Source organism: Clytia hemisphaerica, unplaced genomic scaffold (genome assembly GCF_902728285.1).
Source record: "Clytia hemisphaerica strain Z4C2 unplaced genomic scaffold, Clytia hemisphaerica genome assembly, whole genome shotgun sequence".
Classification (NCBI taxonomy): Eukaryota; Metazoa; Cnidaria; class Hydrozoa; order Leptothecata; family Clytiidae; genus Clytia; species Clytia hemisphaerica.
In genome coordinates, this window is record NW_027104240.1 from 644,255 (window position 1) to 666,775 (window position 22,521).

Below are 22,521 nucleotides of genomic sequence, written 5' to 3' on the forward strand. Positions count from 1 at the left end.
AATTCTCATGAATTTTTCTGTTCCACCACAAAGTTCTATTTATGGCGCGCGATCGCATTTTTCGTTTTTTCCTCATTATCATCTTTCGTCTACGAAACTGACTACAGGTAGTATAAAGAGCATGATCCTGTTAGTAGATGCCAGCAGCCTACAGCATTTTCTCATGTCGTGCCTACTCTGTACCAGAGTGTATCTTACGTATATAAGGTAGCAGCGTACAACAATACGGTAGTTTTGAAGTTCCCTTCGTGGACATCGGATCTGTTGCGTTTACCAGATCGTACAAACGATCTCGTGCCCTGATTGAAGGAAATCAAGGAAATCTCTCAATAAGTTTGAGGATGTCTCTCCTTGTCTACCCATACAAAGGTAGACCATTCCTTCTTAGCTCAGGACCAGAGTACACCAAGTTCCTAGGAATTGTTATGCTGATTCTAAAGAACACCCTGGGACGCGGTCAGACCCCCCAGTAAATATACAATCTATGTCAAAAAATACTCATAATAGATAAATGAAACTTCCGCATTTTTGGAGGGAGGAGGTGATTTAATACCTAGTTTATGTATGTGTCTGTGTTTTTCTGTGACAGAGACGGTAAGGTTCTAATTTGACTAGATCCTGACCAGCTGAGGACGACGGGACGACGGTAAATCAGCACTTTTAGTTTACCATCCTCGATTTTGCAGGTCAGAAGTACGGGTTATTCCGAATCGTTTCAGTCACCCTACCGTATCTACCGTCCACAAAAGATCAAATACATAAACTCGCTAATGGTGTGGGGGAGGTAACAAAGGCTTGGAAAATGTCAGAAATATGCGGACGTCGCGGATGTGAGCTTCGAACACCTGACCGTTAGAGAAAGACGCAAAATTGCCAAGAAAAAGTGACTTTTATCATCACTGAATTTTATTTAGCCCACATTTTGCGGCGTAAAAATCAAGAGAACACCACTTTTCACCTCGGAAGAAGGCCAAACCAAATCGAGAACTAAATGACATACAATCTGGTTCAGACTGAAAGGTAATATTCTTCAAAACAATTTCAAACACAAGACACGCAATAATTTTCTACTACTTTTTTCAGGAGGCAAGGAGACACTGTAAGACTAAGACACCAACTTATAAATGAATAGAATTCGTAAACAGGTTTCGCTGATGGAACGAGTTTATAGTCAGTAGAGTTAACATTTTTTTCTTTCATACTCTACCACAGGTCCAAAATGTGGACAATCGTAAGGCACAAATGAAAATTCAATGTGTTAACTGACCTAGAGGGAGACATCTCTATCTCCAATAGCCAATAAAACTGCAGCCATTGAAATCTTGCCGAGGAAATCTAAAAATTCAAACAAATTCCAAAACAGATGTATTACTCAGGCAAGAGAAACTCTTACAGCGATCTCGAAAAAGCATCGTACTTGCCGTCCTACCCGCAGTACACTCAACTTACTTACCAAAGCTAAAGAGAACTTGGATAATGTTTACAACGAAACTCTTAACGAGGTAGTCAAGAATAAAGTACAAGAAATAGAGAACCTACACCATTAGTCTGGACCCATACAAATTTTTACTCCATTTTACAAAGCTCACATGAGATAAAAATCAGTATGGAAGAATTGGAGATTTTGGATTTGCCACCAAAAAAAAAACCGTTTGAAAACTGGCCAATCAGAATTTTGTTGCATAAATTTTTCGGGAGAACAATAGACATAATCGGCCAGTCAGAAGCGTTTCTACAAAAAATTGTAGAAATTTTTGTCCAAAACTACCCGTCTACTATATCGAGTTCAGAAAAAATCGTGAGTAGGCGGGGCCCCATCTACTACACCATGTGTACCAACACAGAGCTGCATGGCAAGCCCTCCCTGAAGTTACTAGCAAAAAACCTTCTCCAGTGATCGACGTCAAAGGTGATACGCCAAAGCAAAGACGTATGGTTTAAGCACTTTCATTCTTTGCTTGGAAAGAAACAGATACCAATCTCGATATACTCGCCCCATTCTTTAACAAGCGAATTTCAAACGCCCTACCCATAAACGCTGGATCCTTTACTTTAGAGGAACTCAGAAAATGTACAGCAAAACTGCAAAATGCCAAAACGCCTGGTCCTGACTTTATTCCTGCTATTATATGAAAATCCCCTTTCTTTTCACGACACATTGCTTGAGTTCTGCAACGAAACAAAAGCCGGCAACGAACCTAAAGCCATTCCGCCGTCCATTCTGCCTCTCCCAAAAAAAAGGAGACCTCTCATTGCCCACAAACTATCGTGGAATTACATTGTCTGCGATTGCCTAAAAAATCTACAACTCGATGATACTATCCAGAATATCCGAATATGTTGATCCCATTCTACGTCGTAACCAAAATGGCTTTCAAAAAGGACGATCAACAATCCCTCAAATATTGGCGCTGAGGAGAACTATTGAGGAAATGAAAGTTGGAAGGCAAAAGGCAAGAATTATCTTTATTGACTTTGCTAAAGCCTTCGAAAGTGTCGACAGAAGAGCAAAGCTGCACATTTTACAGAACTTTGGTATCACTGACGACATCATAACGTGCGCCATAGCCATAATGTATGCGAATACATGCAAAAGTACCTCACAGACTTAGATTACGCAGACAATATTGCGGATAAGATGGACAAGAACCTCTCCTGTCTCTTGAAGAAGCCGCTTCTTGTTTTATGGTCTCCTATTTGTGGCAGTTTCACCTTAGTCCATCGTCTCAAATATCACTCTCACCATTTTGAAGTGCCATTTCTGTGTTTTCAGTTGTTTTTGTCATGTTTGCTTACATTTTTCAGTTTGGTCTGCATTTTACACACTTTTTCTACCATTTTGGGTATTTTTCATTTATGAAGCCAAATTTATATTTGGTCAGTAATTTATTGATTTAGTTTTGTTAATTCAATATCTAATTTTCTTTTTTCACCAATATATTTCATTTTTACATAAATTATTTCTATAGTCTGTATTTTATGCATATGTGCTCAGTTCAGCCACTTGCCTCATTCCAAGAGAGACGGCTATCAAGGAGTCAACATCAAATATCAACGCAGTCTATACTCAAGTATTTTGGACTATTTATACACTTGGTGTTAGTCCACACACACCTTGTGTACTTGCTGCCTGCACACATCTTTCACACTCAGGCCAGCTGGTGAGTCTTGCTCTTTTGCCTTTTCTTTTTTATAGTGGCTCTTAAATTAAGATAGCTTTTCATTTCATATTTTCAGAATTCAATTTACTTTATACACATAACTTTGTTCAAATTTATACTCAAATTTTCACTTCATAGACTTAGTTTTTGTTAGTCTAGCAAGCTAGACGACTAATTCAGACATATTAGAAATAAAGCAAAAAAGTAAATTTAAGTCGTCTAGAAACCTTTGTGCACTAACTCCAAACAAAAAATAAGTGTCAATATCGCATTTAAAATTTTTTCCCGCTCAAAAAAAATTCTTGAAAATAAAATGTGTGTGGATTTGTGTGTTAAAAATGTTTCATTTGAGTTGATTTTATTTTGAGAGTTTGTTGTTGCTTAATAAATTGTTTTCTCGCTACGCAAGTTTCTGCGTAGCTAGGCCCGGTATCTATAAGGCTGGAACACCGGATTCTTCCAGTCGTTTATACAAACTAAATCCCGTATCATTATTTGTATTTATTATTAGTATTACATGCATTATAAACGACTCCAGTCTAAGTTTTTGTTAAATTTTTATATTTCAGTTTGAACCTCGTTATCACGTATCGTTTATCAATAATAAATGAATACACTGCACAGTGTTACAAACACGGCTACTGCCTTACTGGTTCCTTGTACGATCCTCTCTGACCCCACACTATTGAACTCCAAAAAGACAGAATACCTAATTCTCAATGAAGACATGCCATGATTCATTTACCGTTAGCCTCAACCGATGGAAATACACTAAACGAAGTCTCAGACTTCAAATACCTAGGCTCCTACGTCGTAGACTGCAGAAAAGACTTCAACACTCGAAAAGCACAAGCATGGTCTACATGTAACCGCCTGCACAATGTGTGGCAATCAACAATTTCTAACAAAACAAAAATATCCTTTTTCAAAGCCTGTGTAGAAAGCATCCTACTTTACGGTTCGGAATCTTGGACCATGAACAAAGAACTACAGGATCGTCTTGATGGTTGCTACACCCGCCTTCTCATGAGTGAAAAATATCTCATGGCGCCAGCACAAAACCAAAGCTGAAATGCTGAAATCTATGAAAATCTACCGCCCATCTCAAGCGTCGTCAATCAAAGAAAAGCAAGGCTAGCAGGTCATTGCCACAGAGCAAAAAAAGAAATCGTTTCCGACGTACTTTTTCTGAGGTTGAAATGTCCAAATAGAGCAAGGCGCCCCTTAAACTTCATTGATTGCATTATTGTCAGAGTCCGTCTAGAAGATCTGCCGACAATGATGAATGATATAGGAAGAGGTGGCAGGATGTTGTAAAGGCGTACTCGACTGCGGTCGCATAAAATAAAGTAATGAAAATATCATTGCCGCCCGTTCGCAGTTGGATCCGATGTATTCAAATGTCGATAAATACCGTCGTTTTGCATAAGATTCCACTTTCCACGCTAAGATTCTCCTGTCACTTTACTAACGTGTACTTAAAAAGACGAGAACTCCAGGAAGATAAAATAGCGGAAAGATCCCGTTAGTGGAATCTTAAACGACGGTATCACTACAAAATGAGACCACAAGACAATGGATTGGGTCTTCTCTGGCAAGGTTTACGGCGAAAGGGATTTAAGTTTTTGATTTTGTGATTTAATAAAAGGTTGAAAATACTTTTCTGTTGAAATAAAAAGTTTTCTTTTGAAAATTAAATTTATCTAAATAAATACATTACAGGTTCAAGATGAATTGTATCATATTTGCTTTCAAAAATTGATAAGGAGCAAAAAATATAATCATTAAAAATCTTACTTATTTTGTAGTGTTCAAAACTTAAAGTAGCCGAATTTTCCAAGCATTGACAAATATAAAACGAGTCTTGTGAGCCTTTACTTTTGAGTTTACGAACACCACATTGAGATAATTACTTAATTTACGATCTAGTAAATTAAAGATCTGAAAATAAAAATTGTAAAAAATAAATTGCTAAAGAAACTCTGGTCGCCTTGGTGGAATATTGCTTTTTGGTCAATATATCCTTTCTCTGGGGAAACCCCTGAATGGCTGAAATCTTTGAAAATCGCAAATTCATTTAAATGCCATAACTCCAAATTTCATAATTCAAATATTTTTTGATTTCAATTGCGCTTACACACCCCACCTAATGCCAATCTCATGACAAAGACTATAGAAATAAGTAAGTTGTAGAAATGCTGTTGCACAGCACACAAATAGGTTTAGTAGAGTTTTGGGCGTGACTCATACGATCAATCCAGGGGGTGGGTGCTCGGGATAAACTAATCGTTCGCATATACGTTTATTTTCAGATCGATTGCCTCCCCGGATCAATCAATGTAGTAAAAGCATTTGTGGACTTTTTGAAAGTTGAAAGTGACGTATTGACCGATTTCACGTCACTTACATAAAGCTATTGGGTCCATGACATTGCAATGGTGCTTATCATGAATAGATAACAAGCAGAAATTTAAGTCCAGTATTTACAAACAGAAAGAATTGTAAAGAGTCATTATAAAAATAAGTACTAGGTACATCTCGGAAATTTCCTATGTTAACATGAGCACTGAACTCCATCGTTCAACATTATTAACTACCGACTTTCTTCATGAGTTCGGTGATTCGACTTTCCAACGATGCACAGTTCGCTTGTATGGATTGAACGTTCACAGCGAAACTCTTCTCGTACTGAAAAGATATAAACGAAAGTTAGACTGGGGTCGTTTATAATCAGTCTAATCAGTTCTAAAGTCTGTCTCAATATAATTTGCAGCGGAGACAAACAAGCCTATAACTTCTGAGAGAATTATTATTAGTTATTATTAATTATCATAAAGAAATAAGTTAAAAAATATCGGGAAATGAAGATTGAAAATGAAAAAGAAGAAAAAATTACAGCCTTTTTTGTCTCCGCTGCAAATTATATTGAGACAGACTTTAGATGATAATACGATAATTATTACAGGGTAAAATCAGTTTGTTAAGAATACACTTTGTTCCTTTCATGATTTTTTGCTTATTTTCTACTATATCTGAATTACTCCATGTCTGAAATAGTCGTCTAGCATAATGAACTACATTTTCAGCGGTGCAGATCATGAAATATAAGGTTTTTATGAAAAATTATTTTACTAAGAACACGATGCTCTATTTTGGTCAAAATCCAAGAAATAATCAAGAACAAACTCAGTCAGTCTCTAGTTTCAGAAAATGGCTTCTTTTATGACAATAAGCGAGTAAACAAGAATATCATAAGATTCAACCTTAGAAAAAGACAAGCTTCGATTTTCCACCCTTTCATTTTGAAAAATCTCCCTTTTACATAGACATCTGAAAAAAAAAACATTCCTAAAACATTCCTAATATCCTGTATAATTTGGCTGACGAACTATCACCATTTCCATCCTTTGCCCGAGATGTATGGATTTCAATTGATGCAGAAGGGATGGAATTTTTATAAGATACTTTAATAATTAGTCATTTGAAACAATAAAAAATGACGCACTCTTTAGAAAAAGTAACAAAATTGTTTTATTACTGGTTAACGAGCAACCAATCAAATAAGAGCTTGTAAAAACTCCATCTCGGCTGCTTTTACGACAATAAGCAAGTAAACAGAATATAAAAAAAAAACCTCAATTATCCACCCTTTCATTTTGAAAAATCTCTTTTTTACATTAACATCTGAAAAAAAAACATTCCTAATACCCTGGAACTGGCTGACGAACTATCACCATTTCCACCCTTTGCCAGAGATAAATGGATTTCAATACACCTTTCCCGTAATTCGTAAAACTAATGCGCGCGCATTATTTTGATGCTCTCCACCATTTGGTCTCTGGAGGTAAACAAACCCGTTTTAGCCTGCGTTTCCTTAGGGGAAGTTGGTTTTTTGAGCTTTTCTTAAGTTCTGTCGAACGCTAAATCCCCTCAAAATTTAATATGTTCAATCTATTCATAATATTATACCATCCTGAAAATCTTTTTCCAAAAGAAGATCGCTATCAAAAGTTAGAAGCTGAAAAGCCACTTTCCCTAATCCCTCGCAGGCAAAAACGCGTTCGTTTACCTCCCAAAAAATTTTTACATAACGGTGGAGCGCACATTTTCCCGGGCCATTTCTGAGAAGTTTGAATTACTGGAAAGGTGTATTGATGTAGTTTACCTTATCAAGAGTGTCCTTTTGAGTTCGTAATTGATCACGGATAACGTGTTGTGTGCTCGAGAGATGATCCAAAGATTGTGAAAAATTCGTAGCTGAAAAATATAAAACAGAAAGGTTTAACCAGACGGTTTAACCAGGTTTAACCAGCTTGTTGAGAGCTGGCTTCCATCCAGATTTCAATAGGCCATTTCACAGTCGAAATGGATCATGGGTAATCAGTACTGATTGCGCCTCCATAACGGCTTCCTGTTGGCTAGACTCAAAAATCTTCAAAATTTTTCATAACTTTTGACCAATAGTAAGTCGTCATTAGCGCGCAGTGGTCCTGATTACCCGCTACGCTTTGCGACTGTGAATAGCCTATGGAAACTACCGGAAGCTCCAGTAAAAATTTGTGAAGTGGTCAGACCACATATGAACTAATACTGAATCGAAAAGGGTGTTTTGAATATCTGCCAAGCTGAGTTTAAGAAGATGAAGATATAATCAGATATAAAAACCAACTTTTACAGGGTAAATTTTTTAAAAACATCACTGTACGGATGCAAAATGCAAAACTGTTAGGATTAGGATTTCAAAAGCTTACCTTGATCATTCAAAGAGCGTAATGCGGTTAATCGTTCAATCTAGAGCAAAAAAAAACACAACCATAAATAACATAAAGTTATAAGGTACCAATAATATAACCACACCTCTAAATCCTTTGACCCAATTTTTTTCCAAAGCTGAGATATTTGACTTTGAAATCTCTAAAAGTGAGTCTTTACACAGTCTTTACGTTAAATTTCTATTGTTTTTAAGTAAATATTTGTAAATTCAAAGTCAAATATCTCAGCTTTGGAAAATAATTGGGTCAAAGGATTTAGAGGTGTCTCTCTGGATCATAAAAGGTATCTCTAAGCCAAATATAAAAAATCATCTGATACATAATCCCTTTAAAAACAGTATCATACTTATAGCTTAAGTGCATTCAAAGTCGGCAAAGAACGATCATGTAAAAACAGCTTTTTTGGGAGAAATTTTGGAAAGTTGCACTCCCTTTTTTATGGAATTTTTTTAAATGTGCCGTAGGGGTAAATTTTCGCCGCACTGTAAGGGTAAAAAATTGACCTTATCGGAGTTTTTGATTTTTCTAAAAAATCGACGCATTTTGGGATTGTTTCGAGTGTATTACAATAGAATTCTCTTAGGAATTCCTCGAGGGAATTTTATTGTAATACACTCGAAACAATCCCACAATGCATCGATTTTTTAGAAAAATCAAAAACTCTGATAAGGTCTATTGAGACCCTACTTTTTGTCCGCACACAAGGTTGTTTTCAAATGTGTGCCCGCCATTATGACGTAGTATGAATAGCTGACTGAATTGCTAACCTCTAAAAACCACATGCAGTGTAGAAGCAGTACGACAAAAGATGAAAGAAAATGTTATTTGTCAATTTAAGGTTCCTCAAATTAGAAAAGTTCGAAAGCATAATTAAGTTCTGAATAATAATGCCTTTCTATAATAGCATAAAATTAATTATCAAAGCACGCATAATTATACTTGATAAAGACTAATCCAACTCTATTTGATAGGCAATACCATTTATGAGAATTAAAAGGACGATGCATAGCGTTATACAAAAGGGGACAAATTCAACTCACTCAGGGGTACAAAAACAAATTAGAATAGCGTTTACTAAACCCGCTATTAAGAAAAGAAAACATGGCGTAATAAACGTAATGAAGCTTTTTGTTATCTTAAAAAAGGTGTTGTGTTTTCATAAGAAGTAATACAATAACTCGACAATCGTTTCCCTTTGAAGGAAATAGGCAGGCTAAAGGTTCGTGTTTTTTCGAAGCGAGCCCTACTAAATGGCTGACAAACTGACAAAAAGTTAAGTTTTTAGTTCGCTTTTTAATCAATTTAATCAATTTCCATTAGCAGAATCTAAAGATCAAACAATAACGACCAAAGTGTAGTGACCAGCAACTTTCTAGTCACCTTGTTAAGAAAAATTCTTATCCTCACGTTAAATCCAGAAAAAGAACCATCACCCACCTGGACTAAAACAATGTCAGAAAATAAAGAGCTTTAATGATATAAATGAAAAAAAGGGCCTGGGATGGACCTAATGTATAATAACATAATGATATCCTGAATGCAGTTCGTTTTAGGGCGTTACAGTCCTGTCAACTGTCTTTGCCCATTGAGGAGTCAACTACTTCATCCCTGTATCCAGCTTACTGAAAATCTAAGAAAATTATGAATGATTCTCGCTTGGAAGTGAAAGATCATGGTTGAAGATCCTTTAATGATATCCTGAATGTTGTCTGATGTAAAGCATACAAAGGGGAAAGAGGCTGGGTGACCATAAAACACAACTTACCAAATCAGGAACGACACTTGCAACGCTTTCCCAACTGGTCACCAATTGGTGAAGTTCGTTGATCTAAAAAACAAAATAATATTGACGTATTCTGATTTTTTTTGGTGTTAGTAAACCTTGGAACAGCTATGTTTTTAAATCTGCCAAGGTCCATTTTCTTGTTGGCCCACGGGAAGTATATTTAGGGGGTAAAGTTGGAAATGTAAACCAAGAACAACCATGGTTACACCGAAGGAGAATTTTGCAATTTAGAGAGTCTAGATTGCCTGAAAAATAACACTTTCCATCCTTAGCGAAAGTGAACAAGAGCAAAAGTAGGAAAATGTTGTGAATTTTCCGACCCTTACAGGGTTAAATTTGTACTAATTTCGATCTTTCCAGGAGCAAAACGTTGAAATCTCCATATTTCTAGCCCATAGTTGGACCGAAATTTAATCTCCTGACTTTTCCAGCCCTTTCATAGACTTCCAGGCTCCAAAAAGGCCTATCGGTACACTTTGCTTGTCTAGGTACTTCTTCGGGAAGCCAGGAAATTTTATCATACAGTTGACTCTCTCTAATTCGAACTCGAAAGCTTACACGGAATCTTGTTTGTTCGATTTACAGAGAAATTTGAATTTTAGAAATATTTTTTCCTTGACGGACACTGGGAAATAGTTCGAATTATTAAAAGGTTCGAATAATAGAAGTTTGAATGAGCAAAAGTCTACTATATTACTTTAATGGGATAAACTTTCGCGGGGATTAAATTTCGCAGATTTCGCGGTCTCATCCGCGAAAATTCGCGAAATTAAAGTCCCATTGGAAATTTGTGAGGGCCTCATCCGCGAAATATTTTTAAACAATACTCAAAATATGTCAAATAAATACTATTTGAATAGTTACTGGCATCAAAGAAGCGCAAATAATGTGTATTTCAACAATCAACATGCATGATTTGACAGTATAAGTCACAAAATCGTGAAAATATTGCCACTAAATAGTGCCACACGCGAGATTAAGCCCCCGCGAATTTTTTGAATTTCGCGGATATGCTCAACCGCGAAATTTAATCCCCGCCAAAGTTTATTCCATTAAAGTAGTCCTCAAAAGAAACTCATTTCACGAAAACATTTCATTCATTAGGTAAGCACTTAAAACAGGAAGCAACATTTAACAGATTATTGACGTACCAACATTCATTCATTTGTTGACAAGGTGATTAATTGATAGACAGGTTGTTAAATGATTACTAATCTTTATACACGTGGCTTCTAATTAGAATGTTTATCTATACTCCGATCAAACTTCTGATTAGTCCTGTTCAGCAATGGAGGGCGACCAAACCAGACCCGCCCAAAGGCTCCCTTTTCATATCACTGTCAACTCTTTCTCTTGACCAGTAGACTTACACCAATCCACTTCTCTTTACTTGCTGAGTATTAAGCAGGGAGTATCATTTTTAAAATTCATACCGAAAAATTTACATGAAAGACCACTATCAAATTTGTTAGAAAAGAAGAGTAGTTCTGTCATAGTTCTGTAGTGTGTTGAGAGATCATAGGCACAGGAGTTCAACCGAATTTGCCTAACTTTGTAAGTAAAGTGTCAGTGATTCGAAACTATAATTCCTACCTTGGTTTCACGTTCCGCATTTTCTATGGTTTCTTTCTTTTGTGAAATTTCGTTGATGCAATGCAACAGCCCCTATAAATCGAGAAACATTTCATATAGATATCCTCGACGGTTTTCATACTGTCATCTGGTGATTGAGTGCATAAATTTTAACTTCACAGTGAGACCTACATCATTTCATATTATATTTGAGAGCCAAGAATATTTTGAACCCTATGAAAGTTATACCTTAAGTGGACAAGAATTCAAAATTTTCACGAATCAGCCTATTTCACCTAATTTTTATTCATTTTCCTAGAGATTTTGGAAAAAATCGTGAAAATTAATCCACGCGAAATTTAATCCACTTGAGGTATTACAATTTCATGGTACAAGACCCATACGTTTGTATTTTAAATTATTTTTCATTTTTGTAATTTTTTGTTGTTTAATTAAGCTTTTGAGAACAACAAAAAGGCTTCTTCTATCACAAGTATCATATTCTTTTAAACACTAGATAAACTAACCGCTCACAGATTTCCCGTGGAGATGTGTCCAGTTTTGAAGTCGACTAGTCCGCCATATAGTTTACCAATTTACCTTAGATTTTCGAACGTTCGAATTTGAAAACAAGATGGGGACTAGTCAGTTCTAAATCTGGACACGCTTCCTATATACGGATAGCCCGATCCAGCCAAGTAGTCGGAGAACATTGGTTTCTTCTCACCTGTAATCGAGCAGCAATAATCTCAATATGAGAAACATCAAATAACGTTAATTTTGCATGGATAGCAGCCGTTGTGTCCTGAAATGAGGAGAGAGTCACATTGAAAAGAGCTGTTCATAATGTGCGTTAATTTTAAAGAAAGTTACAAAATACAAAATATCAAAATATTCAACTCATTTGGAGTTGAATTTTCTTGATCAAATTCTCTCTTAAAAACTTTTTATATTAGCTTAAACTTCCACTACCACATTATGTAAAATAAACTTCCAAGTGTCATAACTGGAAAGTTATAATATTAAACATGGTCATCATAACGGACGAAAAACCGCCACACTTACCATTAAAGTTGCAGATTGTGTATCTGGGTCCGAAATGACAGTTTGCTATAAAGAGTTTGAGAAATGTTATGGAGTAAAAGCATAGTAAATTCAACTAAGCTACACATCAACAATTTGAGGTGAATGATTTAACTTTTAATGCCCCTTTACAGTATGTGAATTTTAATTTTCAAGATTTGCGTCCAAATATCTTTTGGTAGATATTTTTATTGGACTCGAGAAATCTAAACGAAACGCCCTTACTCACCATTTTTCCAGTATCTTTACCGACGTAATTCTCGATGGCTTTTAATTTGTTTTCTAATTCGCTGATCTAAAATTCGAAAAACATATATGTTCATTTAGTCAGTTTTAACATCACATCACATCAATAGTAAATAATTCAGTATTTATGAAAACTATTTATTTGCACTGAATCTTTAAATAGTCGAACGTGCGCAACGCACTGGGCTCAACTTCAGTGGCTTCAAATTATTCATAGGCCCAATTGTAGACCCCCAGATATTCACCCAATGAACAAGTGTGCCAAATTTCAACCGAATCCGACCATTTTGGAGGCCTGTAGGCTGCTTCAAAGCTTTAGCCTCGTTTTGGCAAAAAACTCGTCCCCAGGCCCCAAAAATCTAAATTTTTGAAAAATGCAAAAAGCTCCCCCAGATATTCACCCAAGGAAACAAGTGTGCAAAATTTTAGCCCAAATCGAACAATTTTTGAAAGTCTCCCAGGCTGCCCCAAAGTTTTAGCCTCGTTTTGGCGAAAAACTGTCCCCAGGCCCAAAAATCAAAATTTTTTGAAAAATGAAAAAAAAACACCCCCAGATATTCACCCAGGAACAGTGTGCAAAATTTCAGCCAGATCGAACAATTTTGAGTCCCAGGCTGCCCCAAAATTTAGCCTCGTTTTGGCGAAAAACTCCCCCAGGCCCCCAAAATCAAATTTTTGAAAATGAAAAAAAAACACCCCCAGATATTCACCCAAGGAACAAGTGTGCAAAATTTCAGCCAGATCGAACAATTTTTGAAGTCTCCAGGCTGCCCCAAAATTTTAGCCTCGTTTTGGCGAAAAACTCGTCCCCAGGCCCCAAAAATCAAAATTTTTGAAAAATGAAAAAAACACCCCCAGATTCACCCAAGGAACAACGTGTGCAAATTTTCAGCCAAATCGAACAATTTTTGAAGTCTCAGCTGCCCCAAAGTTTTAGCCTCGTTTGGCGAAAACTCGTCCCCAGGCCCCCAAAAATCAAAAAATTTTGAAAAAAATGAAAAAAACACCCCCAGATATTCACCCAAGGAACACGTGTGCCAAATTTCAGCCAAATCGAACAATTTTTGAAGTCTCCAGGCTGCCCCAAAGTTTTGGGACATACACACACACAGACAGACACACACACACACATTCTCAGATTCTAACTCAACTGAAGTTGAGAATAAATAAAAAAGAAAAAAATGTTTTGCAAAGATCAGTTAACAGGTTGTGGTTAATGCTCACCTTTGAAGTTTGGGAAAATTTAGCATGTTCTGGTTTGTAATACATTTCGTACACGATCCCACTCTAATAATAAAAAGTGATTATATATAAAACTGTACTGTAGGAACTGGTTCAGCCATTTAAAAGTGGTTATCATTCTTGACAGGAATAATCTAAAAATATGGAAAGTTTTTCTTAGCATCATATAGGATTTGTGAGTGATGAACTAGCCAAACATAGACATATTGGGTCGAAAATTGATCAATCTTTGATTTAATTTGCCTAGAAATGCATTTTCCTTTATTTGTTTTGAACTTGCAATATCTTTTTTCTCTACTTTAATAAAAAGCATTAATTCAAAGGGTTAGAGATGTCCTGAAAATCGCAAAAAAAGGGAGGGGGGGGGTAAGAGATTTTTTTGCAGAAAGAAAGGATTCAAAAAGGGGGAAGTTCATCTAGAAAGGATGGTTAACACGTTAGTTCTTTTAACCCATCTTTCTTCTAAATTTCTAGTTTTGCACTCTTGGGCTGGGTTAAACTCCTAAAGATTTTCTAATATGAGTGGTGCATAATGTCTTGAAAGTGGGGAAAGATCCTGTTAACACCCCGATCTTGAAAGGTAGAACCTAGAGTAGAGGGTTTTTTTTCTAGAATAGGGGTTAGTGATTCCCTTCCAAACTATGTAATTGGTACCTCCTTGACGCCTTCTTCTGATGATTTTGTATCATTGAATGACTTCAAGTGACTTGATATTTGTCTAAAATGCATAAAATAGAAAACTCTTTTATCGCATTCAGCAAACTCAACCATCACTGTCAATCTCAAAAAGTCCCAAAAAGTTTTTGATTTGATTATTTTTTTTAAAATTGGGTAAATTAAACTACCCCAAATTTTAAGACCAAAAAATGTTATCTATGAATTTTTTTTAAATATGTAGAAATGATCCTGTAAACTACTTTCCCATTTACTTTATTGAGTCTATTCTGTAACATTAAATTTCTTAAACTGGTTAATTATCCATAAAACCGATCCATATAAAGCTTACTTTGACCAAGTTCCCGGTTCCACTCCATTTGTTCCAGTAGTCTGAAAAAAATGAATCAATACAGTTTAACTGTGACCACCAAGGCTTTTGTTTGTTTCAAGACAGAGTACAGAAAAGTATGACATAAAATGAAGAAATTAACACCATAAAGAATGTGATGAACCCATCGTACAAGATAGAAGATTCTCTAATGTACTTACAGCTGGACCCAAGACTTTTTCTAGATGTAGATTATGGAGCTAAAAAATGAATAGAAAAAAAGATTTATTGTGTTTTTAAAAATTACTTGTGGTAGCATAGAAATCTTACATTTTTAGAGTAGAATTGATGGATAAACATTTGATTGTACTCTACTCCAACTTTCTCAATGGCATAGATAAGGATTTTTACTTGAGATGAATGAATAATTATCTATCTTTTCATGTCAAGATTAACCAATTACTACAAACCTCTGTCTGTAATTTCTTGACTTGCTCAGCTAAAAGGACAGGATTTTGCTCATTGGTTTTTGTTTCGTTGAGTTCCTATTGAATAAATACAAAAATGAAAAAATCTTAATTATTTTGAAACATCGCGATACTAAACTCTGAATTTGAAAGAAAGAGTAATAATAATAACAATAACAATAACAATAATAATGATAACAAATATTTTACGTGGCATGCTTCCAAAAATTCAACAGCTTTTAGACAACTGAGGAATTGTTTCCACAAAGGACCACAAACAGAACAGAATAGTAACTTAACACAATTAGAAACGAGAATGAAAAACAGAAAGATGAAAATTAAAGAGTGAAGCCACAAAGATTCCCATATTGGAAAAGAGAAAACTAAACCGTTTGAACTGTATTTATAACCTTGATTTGTTCTAGTTCTGTTGAAAGCTCTGCCAATTCTGATTGAAGTCTTTGATACTTCTGTTGTGGAGTTTCTTTAACAACCCGTTCACCAACCTTGAAAAAAGTAAGGAATATGTAAATGTATGACGTATGCGATAGTATATCAAGTTGTTTGATTTCTTCCTATTTAAAATAATAGCAAAAGAATGCATATACAGTTAATACTCTTTTTAAATCAACGTTCTACTATTCTATACGCTCCATTAATAAAACAACTACTTATGGATTTATATTTTGGATACTCACTATCTCATAGATTGACCTCAGATCAAATCCAGTTTTTTGGTTGAGGGAAATACTATCTGAGAAGTCTGAAATTAAAAAATTGATTAAAACGAAGAGTGGGGAGAAGTAGTTTAAACACCTAGAAGTAGAGATTTGTGTATCTTATATACCTCAAATTAAAAACAATTTTCTTTTTCTTTTCAATAAAGACAGAAAAACAGTGAACATATGATTAAAAATTCAAACACAGAATTAATTCAAATAAAATGAAAACGCTTCTGTGTTTGAGCTTTACATCGAAGATATTCAGGAGGATCAATCAATTTAATAATTGAAAATACTGTTCAGAGGAATTACATAAAATTACTTTACTATTTTGTTGACCAATAAAATTAAAAACTTAATTCTCCGAAATAAAGTTTCTTTAAAATTTCAAAAAAATACATTGAGGAGTGGCCAATACCTTTTAAGGGAACTAATTTTGGTGTAAACCAATTTTTGCATTTTTGAGTGTCTACCGCTAAAAATCCTCAAAAAACCCTTAGAAATATGGAAGAATTTTGGAGAAAAGTGAGTGTCATCTGTGAAAGTTAGTTCTGCATAATGCGCCAATTTAGTACCCTCGCAACGCGAAAATAAGTTCCACAAAAATTAGTTCCCTTTAAGGTATGTAAAATAATTACAAACCTGCTCGGGAAGTATCCAGGTATTTGTTTTGAAATTTGCTGAATGATTTTGCATGGTCAATTCTTGTTGATTCTATATCTTCACTTTTAGTTGCGGTCTTGTTCTCTGTCTAGAATTTGGAATCAATTTGAGTACTTTATTAATAAAGAATCTGAAAACTAACTTGGAAAAAAGAGTTTTCAAAACAAATAAGTTTTTCAAAGTAATATATATTTAAATAATAAACGTTTTTCTACACTACTACATTTTTTAAATCCTTCTTTGGTAAGCCTCACAGGTTTCCATTCTTCTAAGCATTAGCAATACAGAGTGGTCTTTGACCCTCCCTTTATAAATCTACCTAATCTGTGTATAGCTTTCCCCCTTTTCACAAAATGTACCAACGTCCCCTAAAAAATGCTATTTTTTGTTTGTATCTTTGCAAAGACAAACTTGCATTTAGATTGCCTAAAGTTATCTGGAAATCTAAAAAGTTTTTAGAATACCCAAAAAATCTCATCTAATTTTAAAAAACTTAACGCTGCTGGTCTTTAAAATCTTAGGCATTTATTTTTTTATTTTCTGGTTTACGAAATTGCCAATGATTTCTTTGCAAAAATACAGTAAAATAGCTAAATAAAATTTGCAAATATTTTACTGTACTGATCAGCCATAAAAAGGAAACTTTTTAGAACAATTACATTTTAAGCAGGAAGGGCAAATAAAAGCGTCCAGTGCTTTCTTTAATGGCACTTAAACACAAGTTCCCAACTAAAAACAATTTATTATTCTCTGATTTTCTGGTATGTCAAGGTATGTATTAAGTTTTCTCAAAATGTATTTTTTGCATTTTCTCCAACATACAAAGGTTTTTAAAGGGGAATTAACGTTTCAAAATTGTCAACAAATAAATTACAGATTCAAATAGAGCTCATTGAGACAATTTCAAATATATATCGTTTATAGGGCTTTACTATTCTACATCCGGAATAAGAGTTGTTTGAAAATTCCCTTGCGTTGCTATGGATACGAAAAATGTGACGTAGCACACGCCCTGTGTTTCTCTTTTTTATAAGGGAAGAGTGGTGAATGATGATTTAAAATGCAGTTTTTGAGTTTCTTTTTACCGTCAGAAAGTTCACTGCACCTTTGGAATACTAACTAGACTCTCCTAGTATTATTTCTTCAACGTTTTGCTATAACTACTCTAAAAAAGATTAATTTCTTATGTTTTTTATCTCTTTTACAACCAAATAGAGTGTAACAGTAAGAATAGTTGGAGCGCATGTGACGTCACAAAATCAACAGAGGGGAAGTTTTTCTCCATTGTAGAGTCAAAATTGTGAGAAATTAAAGATTGAATAACTCAATGAATATAAGACATTGTGAAGTGGTTCTTTTTTTGTTTGATCACATTTTTCTTCCTCTTTAATGTTTCGAAGAAAAAATCTCTGGGTTAATTCCAAACGTTAATTCCCCTTTAAAATTTTTTTCCATCCTCTGGTCCAAAAGATCATCTCCAAATGTCTGTAAACCAGAAAATAAAAAAGTACTTGTCTTACTTTGCTGTCACCTAACATTATCTACTGACCTAGTAAGCCGAAGCAGAGACATGTGAACCAATGTTTAAATACTATGCAAAAAGAAATAAATAATGAAATGTAATGTTATGTCATTGTGAAAAACATTTTGATTGGTGCAAACGCAGGTGTACAGCACAATAGTTAGGATTTGTTTATATCAATTTCTAGTGTTGTTGCTGCTGGCATAAGCATTTGCATGCATTTTTTCACTCAAAGAGTAGATGTACACAAATCACGTTCTTTAATTAAATATAGTAAGTAAATGTATCAAATGTTTATCAAAAAAGGCAAAAATTCCAAGTTTCTTATAAGGCCAGAAATATTGAATTAAAAAACTGAAAAAAAATCACTAACCTTGACATCTTGACTGCCATTTGAAGTATTTCCACCTGCCTCAAATGAGTCCTTTCCACTGGTGTCCTAAAAATTAAATAAATAAAGTTATTATCACAAACTCAACCTACTGAGAATTTGAAATTCACAAAATTGGCATGTCAGGATTTTATAAAATTAACCACTGATATGCCCAGCTAGTTTAGTGCATATTGAAATTTCCAAGTGGAGGGCTAAAAAAGTTTTCCCTTCATAATTAATCAGGATATATTGACTTTGAATGTTTTACTCTTTTTACTCTTCTGCAGTAGTCTTTAAACGTGCGATTATTTCTATTTCTGGAAGAAATCTTGACAATATTGTCTACTGTAATTAGGAACATTTGTTCTGCCTTATTGGGAATCAAGTTCCTATTAGACTTTTTGGTAGTCAGGACATCATGTTGAAACTCCAGCATCAAAACAATGATAAAAAAAAACTAATAAACTTAGAATAATTAACATTAATGGGCCATGATGGAGTTTTTAATTATTCAACAAAAGTTTGGTAAAATCTTGAAAAATATTCCTAATTAGGTTAATAAATATTTTTTTCTCGCAGGAGAAGGCGTTGGCATGAGGGAGCCTCCTGACCAATGCAGGAGAGTTGACAGCTACCATAAGTTGGTCTAATATCGACATCCCTGAATACTATCCATCGATGATCCGCGGCACTATCGTAAAGCTAAAATCGCTTCGCGTACTCTTCACTTGAGAAAATGATTGACAGATTGAAGTTTTTCATCCCTGCGGTGCGCGCCGCGCGGGAGCTCGGGCGCTCTGCGAGAGTTCTCGGCTCAATCCTCGGACCGCGCTAAAAATGGTAGACTGAGCTGTGATAGATCATTTCGATGGAAGTTGTTGGAATGTTTACAAGGCTCTTGACAGAATATTGTTTGATTTATTGTCAATGATGACAGTGCCGTTATAAATTTTATTAGATCTGACAAATTGATGTTTGTAAGTGCACTTTATAGTTTTGATTCCCATTGAAGAATCATATTCTGGTTTTCATGTTATTAGATGCTGTTTTAGAGCTTTAGAGTTACACTGACGGTGTGCCCACCCTGATACCGTAAGTTGGTCTAATGTCGACATCCGTCTTCTAATTTCGAAACCCTTCTTTAGAGATAGGAACAATAGAAACTGAGGAAGGTCGGAATCGCTGATTGACTTTGATAGGGTGGTCAGGCCAAAATTTTCCCCTCAAATTTTGAAAACCAAACTAATTTTATTTGAAAGTCCTTACCTTTGTGAGAAAAATGAGGGGTCATTTGTTAAAATTGGTTAAAAGTAGTTCCAAAGTTATTCCATTTTCAAACCACAAAAAACCACCTTTTCAAGGAATCGTCTCCCTACCACGCGCAACCAAGAAATGACCTTTGGACAGCACCGAAAAACATTAAAGATGGCGGATGAATTCTAGCCTTCCGCGTGGCGGGGCGTGAGGAGTTTTGTTGGCGCGGTCTGAAAATCGGCCCGATGACTGTTAAACTTTAGCCTATCGCTAATGAGCTGGAAATGATAGCTAAAAACAAATTTTACCAATGAAAAGCTGAAACCCTTAGCTTTCCAACGATATATGGTAGTCTGATAAAAATTTCAGGAAAGTGCCGAAAAATCGAAATTTCTTCTTTTTTCTTGATTTAAAGACGGCCCCTAGATTATCGAAAAGGCTACCACGTGACAAACTAAAGAACTATCTTTCCCACGTTTTATAAAAAAAAACACGAGTCTATAACTAATCCAGCTCAATAGCGATAGCCATTTAAAAAATGGTGGTCAAGGTCACCGGTGGTGCCACAAATTCTGAGTCGCCATTTTTCACCTTGATGTCTAATAAATGGTATATCTTTTTATTGAAGGTAGGTAATGGGATGCCAGTATGGATTCCACGAAATCTCGCGCCGAAGATATTTTTCCGTACAGCAAGCCTCACGCCAAGCAAAATTTCTTTTGTACCAACATTCAATTTTTCAATAAGGGTGCAAGATGGGAAAAGAGGGGCGCATGCGTCAACATAATTAATAAATTGACGCTAAAAATCAATGGATTATGGAGTCGAGCTGGAATTATTACTTTACGCCAACTGAAAATCAAACAATCTTTGTAAGTCAGTGTAGCTCTAAAGCTCTAAAACAGCATCTAATAACATGAAAACCAGAATATGATTCTTCAATGGAAATCAAAACTATAAAGTGCACTTACAAACATCAATTTGTCAGATCTAACAAAATTAATAACCACACTGTCATCATTGACAATAAAACAAACGATTTTCTGTCAAGAGCCTTGTGAACATTCCAACAACTTCCATCGAAATGATTTATCACAGCTCAGTCTACCATTTTTAGCGCGGTCCGAGGATTGAGCCGAGAACAATCCGCGAACTTCTGCGCGGGTGAAAAACTTCAATCTGTCAATCATTTTCTCAAGCGAAGAGTACGCGAAGCGATTCTAGCTTTACGATAGTGCCGCGGGTCATCAATGGATAGTATTTGATTATCATTATCCCTTTATTTTCATTCCTAAACCTTTTGCAAAAAAAAGGAAAAATAGAAAAGTTGTATTTTTTACTTCTCTATTCACATACTGAATTTGAAAGATCTTCTATGTGGCGTTTTTTTGCAAACTTCAAAAAACTGATTTTTGTCCCGCCTTTGCGGGACTTTGGCTTAAGTGCTTGAGTGCAGCATAGGCGTTGTGGTATAGTGGACATCAACCTTGATTCCTGTACAGGCGACCAAGGTTTGATTCCCACTCATAACGGTTCACTTGGCAAGTGAACAAACCTTCGCCCGGGTCAACCCATGCCATGTGAGGGGAATTGGGTAGTCAGTTCAAGGTGCTGACGGGATGCTTACTCAAAGCATCTATAGTTGCGAGAATGGGCTCCCAGGGCCTCCTGTAACTCAACCATAATAGATAGATAGGGTACAAAGTCCAAACATGCGTTTACCGTAATTTTTGTGTGGAGAGTTAGGTCTACACTGTAAGTACCCATACGCCAATGCGCCAAAAACGTTTCAGTTGTACGCCGAAGATCTTCGGCGTTAGTAACACGAAATCCATACTGGATGGGATGGGGTTTTTTTCTTTGTTTTCTCTGATAAATTCTGAGTATTTAAAAAAAAAATGAACAAGTTTGGAGTTGTTAAGGATAAGTTATGATGGATGGAATGTTCTAATTTTGATTTTCGACTTGTTCCACGCAAAAAATGCTGACGAGTGCGCACCCTAACTTTGATTAGAGCGCAATGAGACGAAAAAATCTATCAATATTTCGACCTTCTTATTATTCCAATCTATAAAGAAGGATGTCAAAATTAGAAGACGGATATTCGACATTAGACCAACTTACGGTAGTGTATTTGTGGTCGCCCTTGAGAGAAGGAGTGGTGGTTGAGGTCTACGGAATTGAAATCGGATTAATCAAATTTCATCGAACACGATAGAACTTTACCGGGATTTCTCAGTTGGATAACTGGTCGATGCGATTTGGTAATTGAACAGCTATCATTTTATTAGTTCGATGAAATTCGATTAGTTCGATGGTTCGACTGACATCGTCTGGCTGGGTAGAATTTTTTTAGAATTTATTTCTCCGAGAGGACAAAAATCAAAAGTCCAAATCTCATCTGGATGGATTCTTTCAAACCGAAATATTACTGATCAAAAAATGAAACAGCCCAATGTAAATATCATTCTTGTTGGTGAAATTTAAGTATCTAGAATATACTTACAATAAAGGGGAGAATATCATACTTGACTTGACCTGCCATCTTGCTTCACTTTTTTGGATACTTTGTTGTTTAAGCCCTGGGAAATAGTATCTCGATAGTGAAAGTATGTAAACCCGTGGCAACTTTTTAAATACAAGGGGCAGGGTTTTTTCAAAAAAAAACTACCC

General features: G+C 35.4%; 1 protein-coding gene across 1 annotated transcript; it reads right to left on the bottom strand.

Moving 5' to 3' along the window:
- Positions 1-4,820: 4,820 nt before the first annotated feature.
- On the bottom strand, positions 4,821-22,462 carry LOC136816274 (dynactin subunit 2-like). The gene is made up of 18 exons (XM_067072604.1): positions 22,355-22,462; positions 18,595-18,660; positions 16,679-16,787; positions 16,013-16,077; positions 15,725-15,820; positions 15,318-15,392; positions 15,069-15,107; positions 14,869-14,909; positions 14,517-14,580; positions 13,845-13,907; positions 12,604-12,669; positions 12,357-12,401; positions 12,019-12,096; positions 11,313-11,384; positions 9,699-9,761; positions 7,913-7,952; positions 7,327-7,418; positions 4,821-5,849 (listed from the first exon to the last, which is right to left on the bottom strand). The coding sequence occupies exons 1-18, from the start codon at positions 22,391-22,393 to the stop codon at positions 5,751-5,753; spliced, it is 1,212 nt and encodes a 403-aa protein (XP_066928705.1). The 5' UTR covers positions 22,394-22,462; the 3' UTR covers positions 4,821-5,750.
- Between the last annotated feature and the right edge of the window lie 59 nt (positions 22,463-22,521).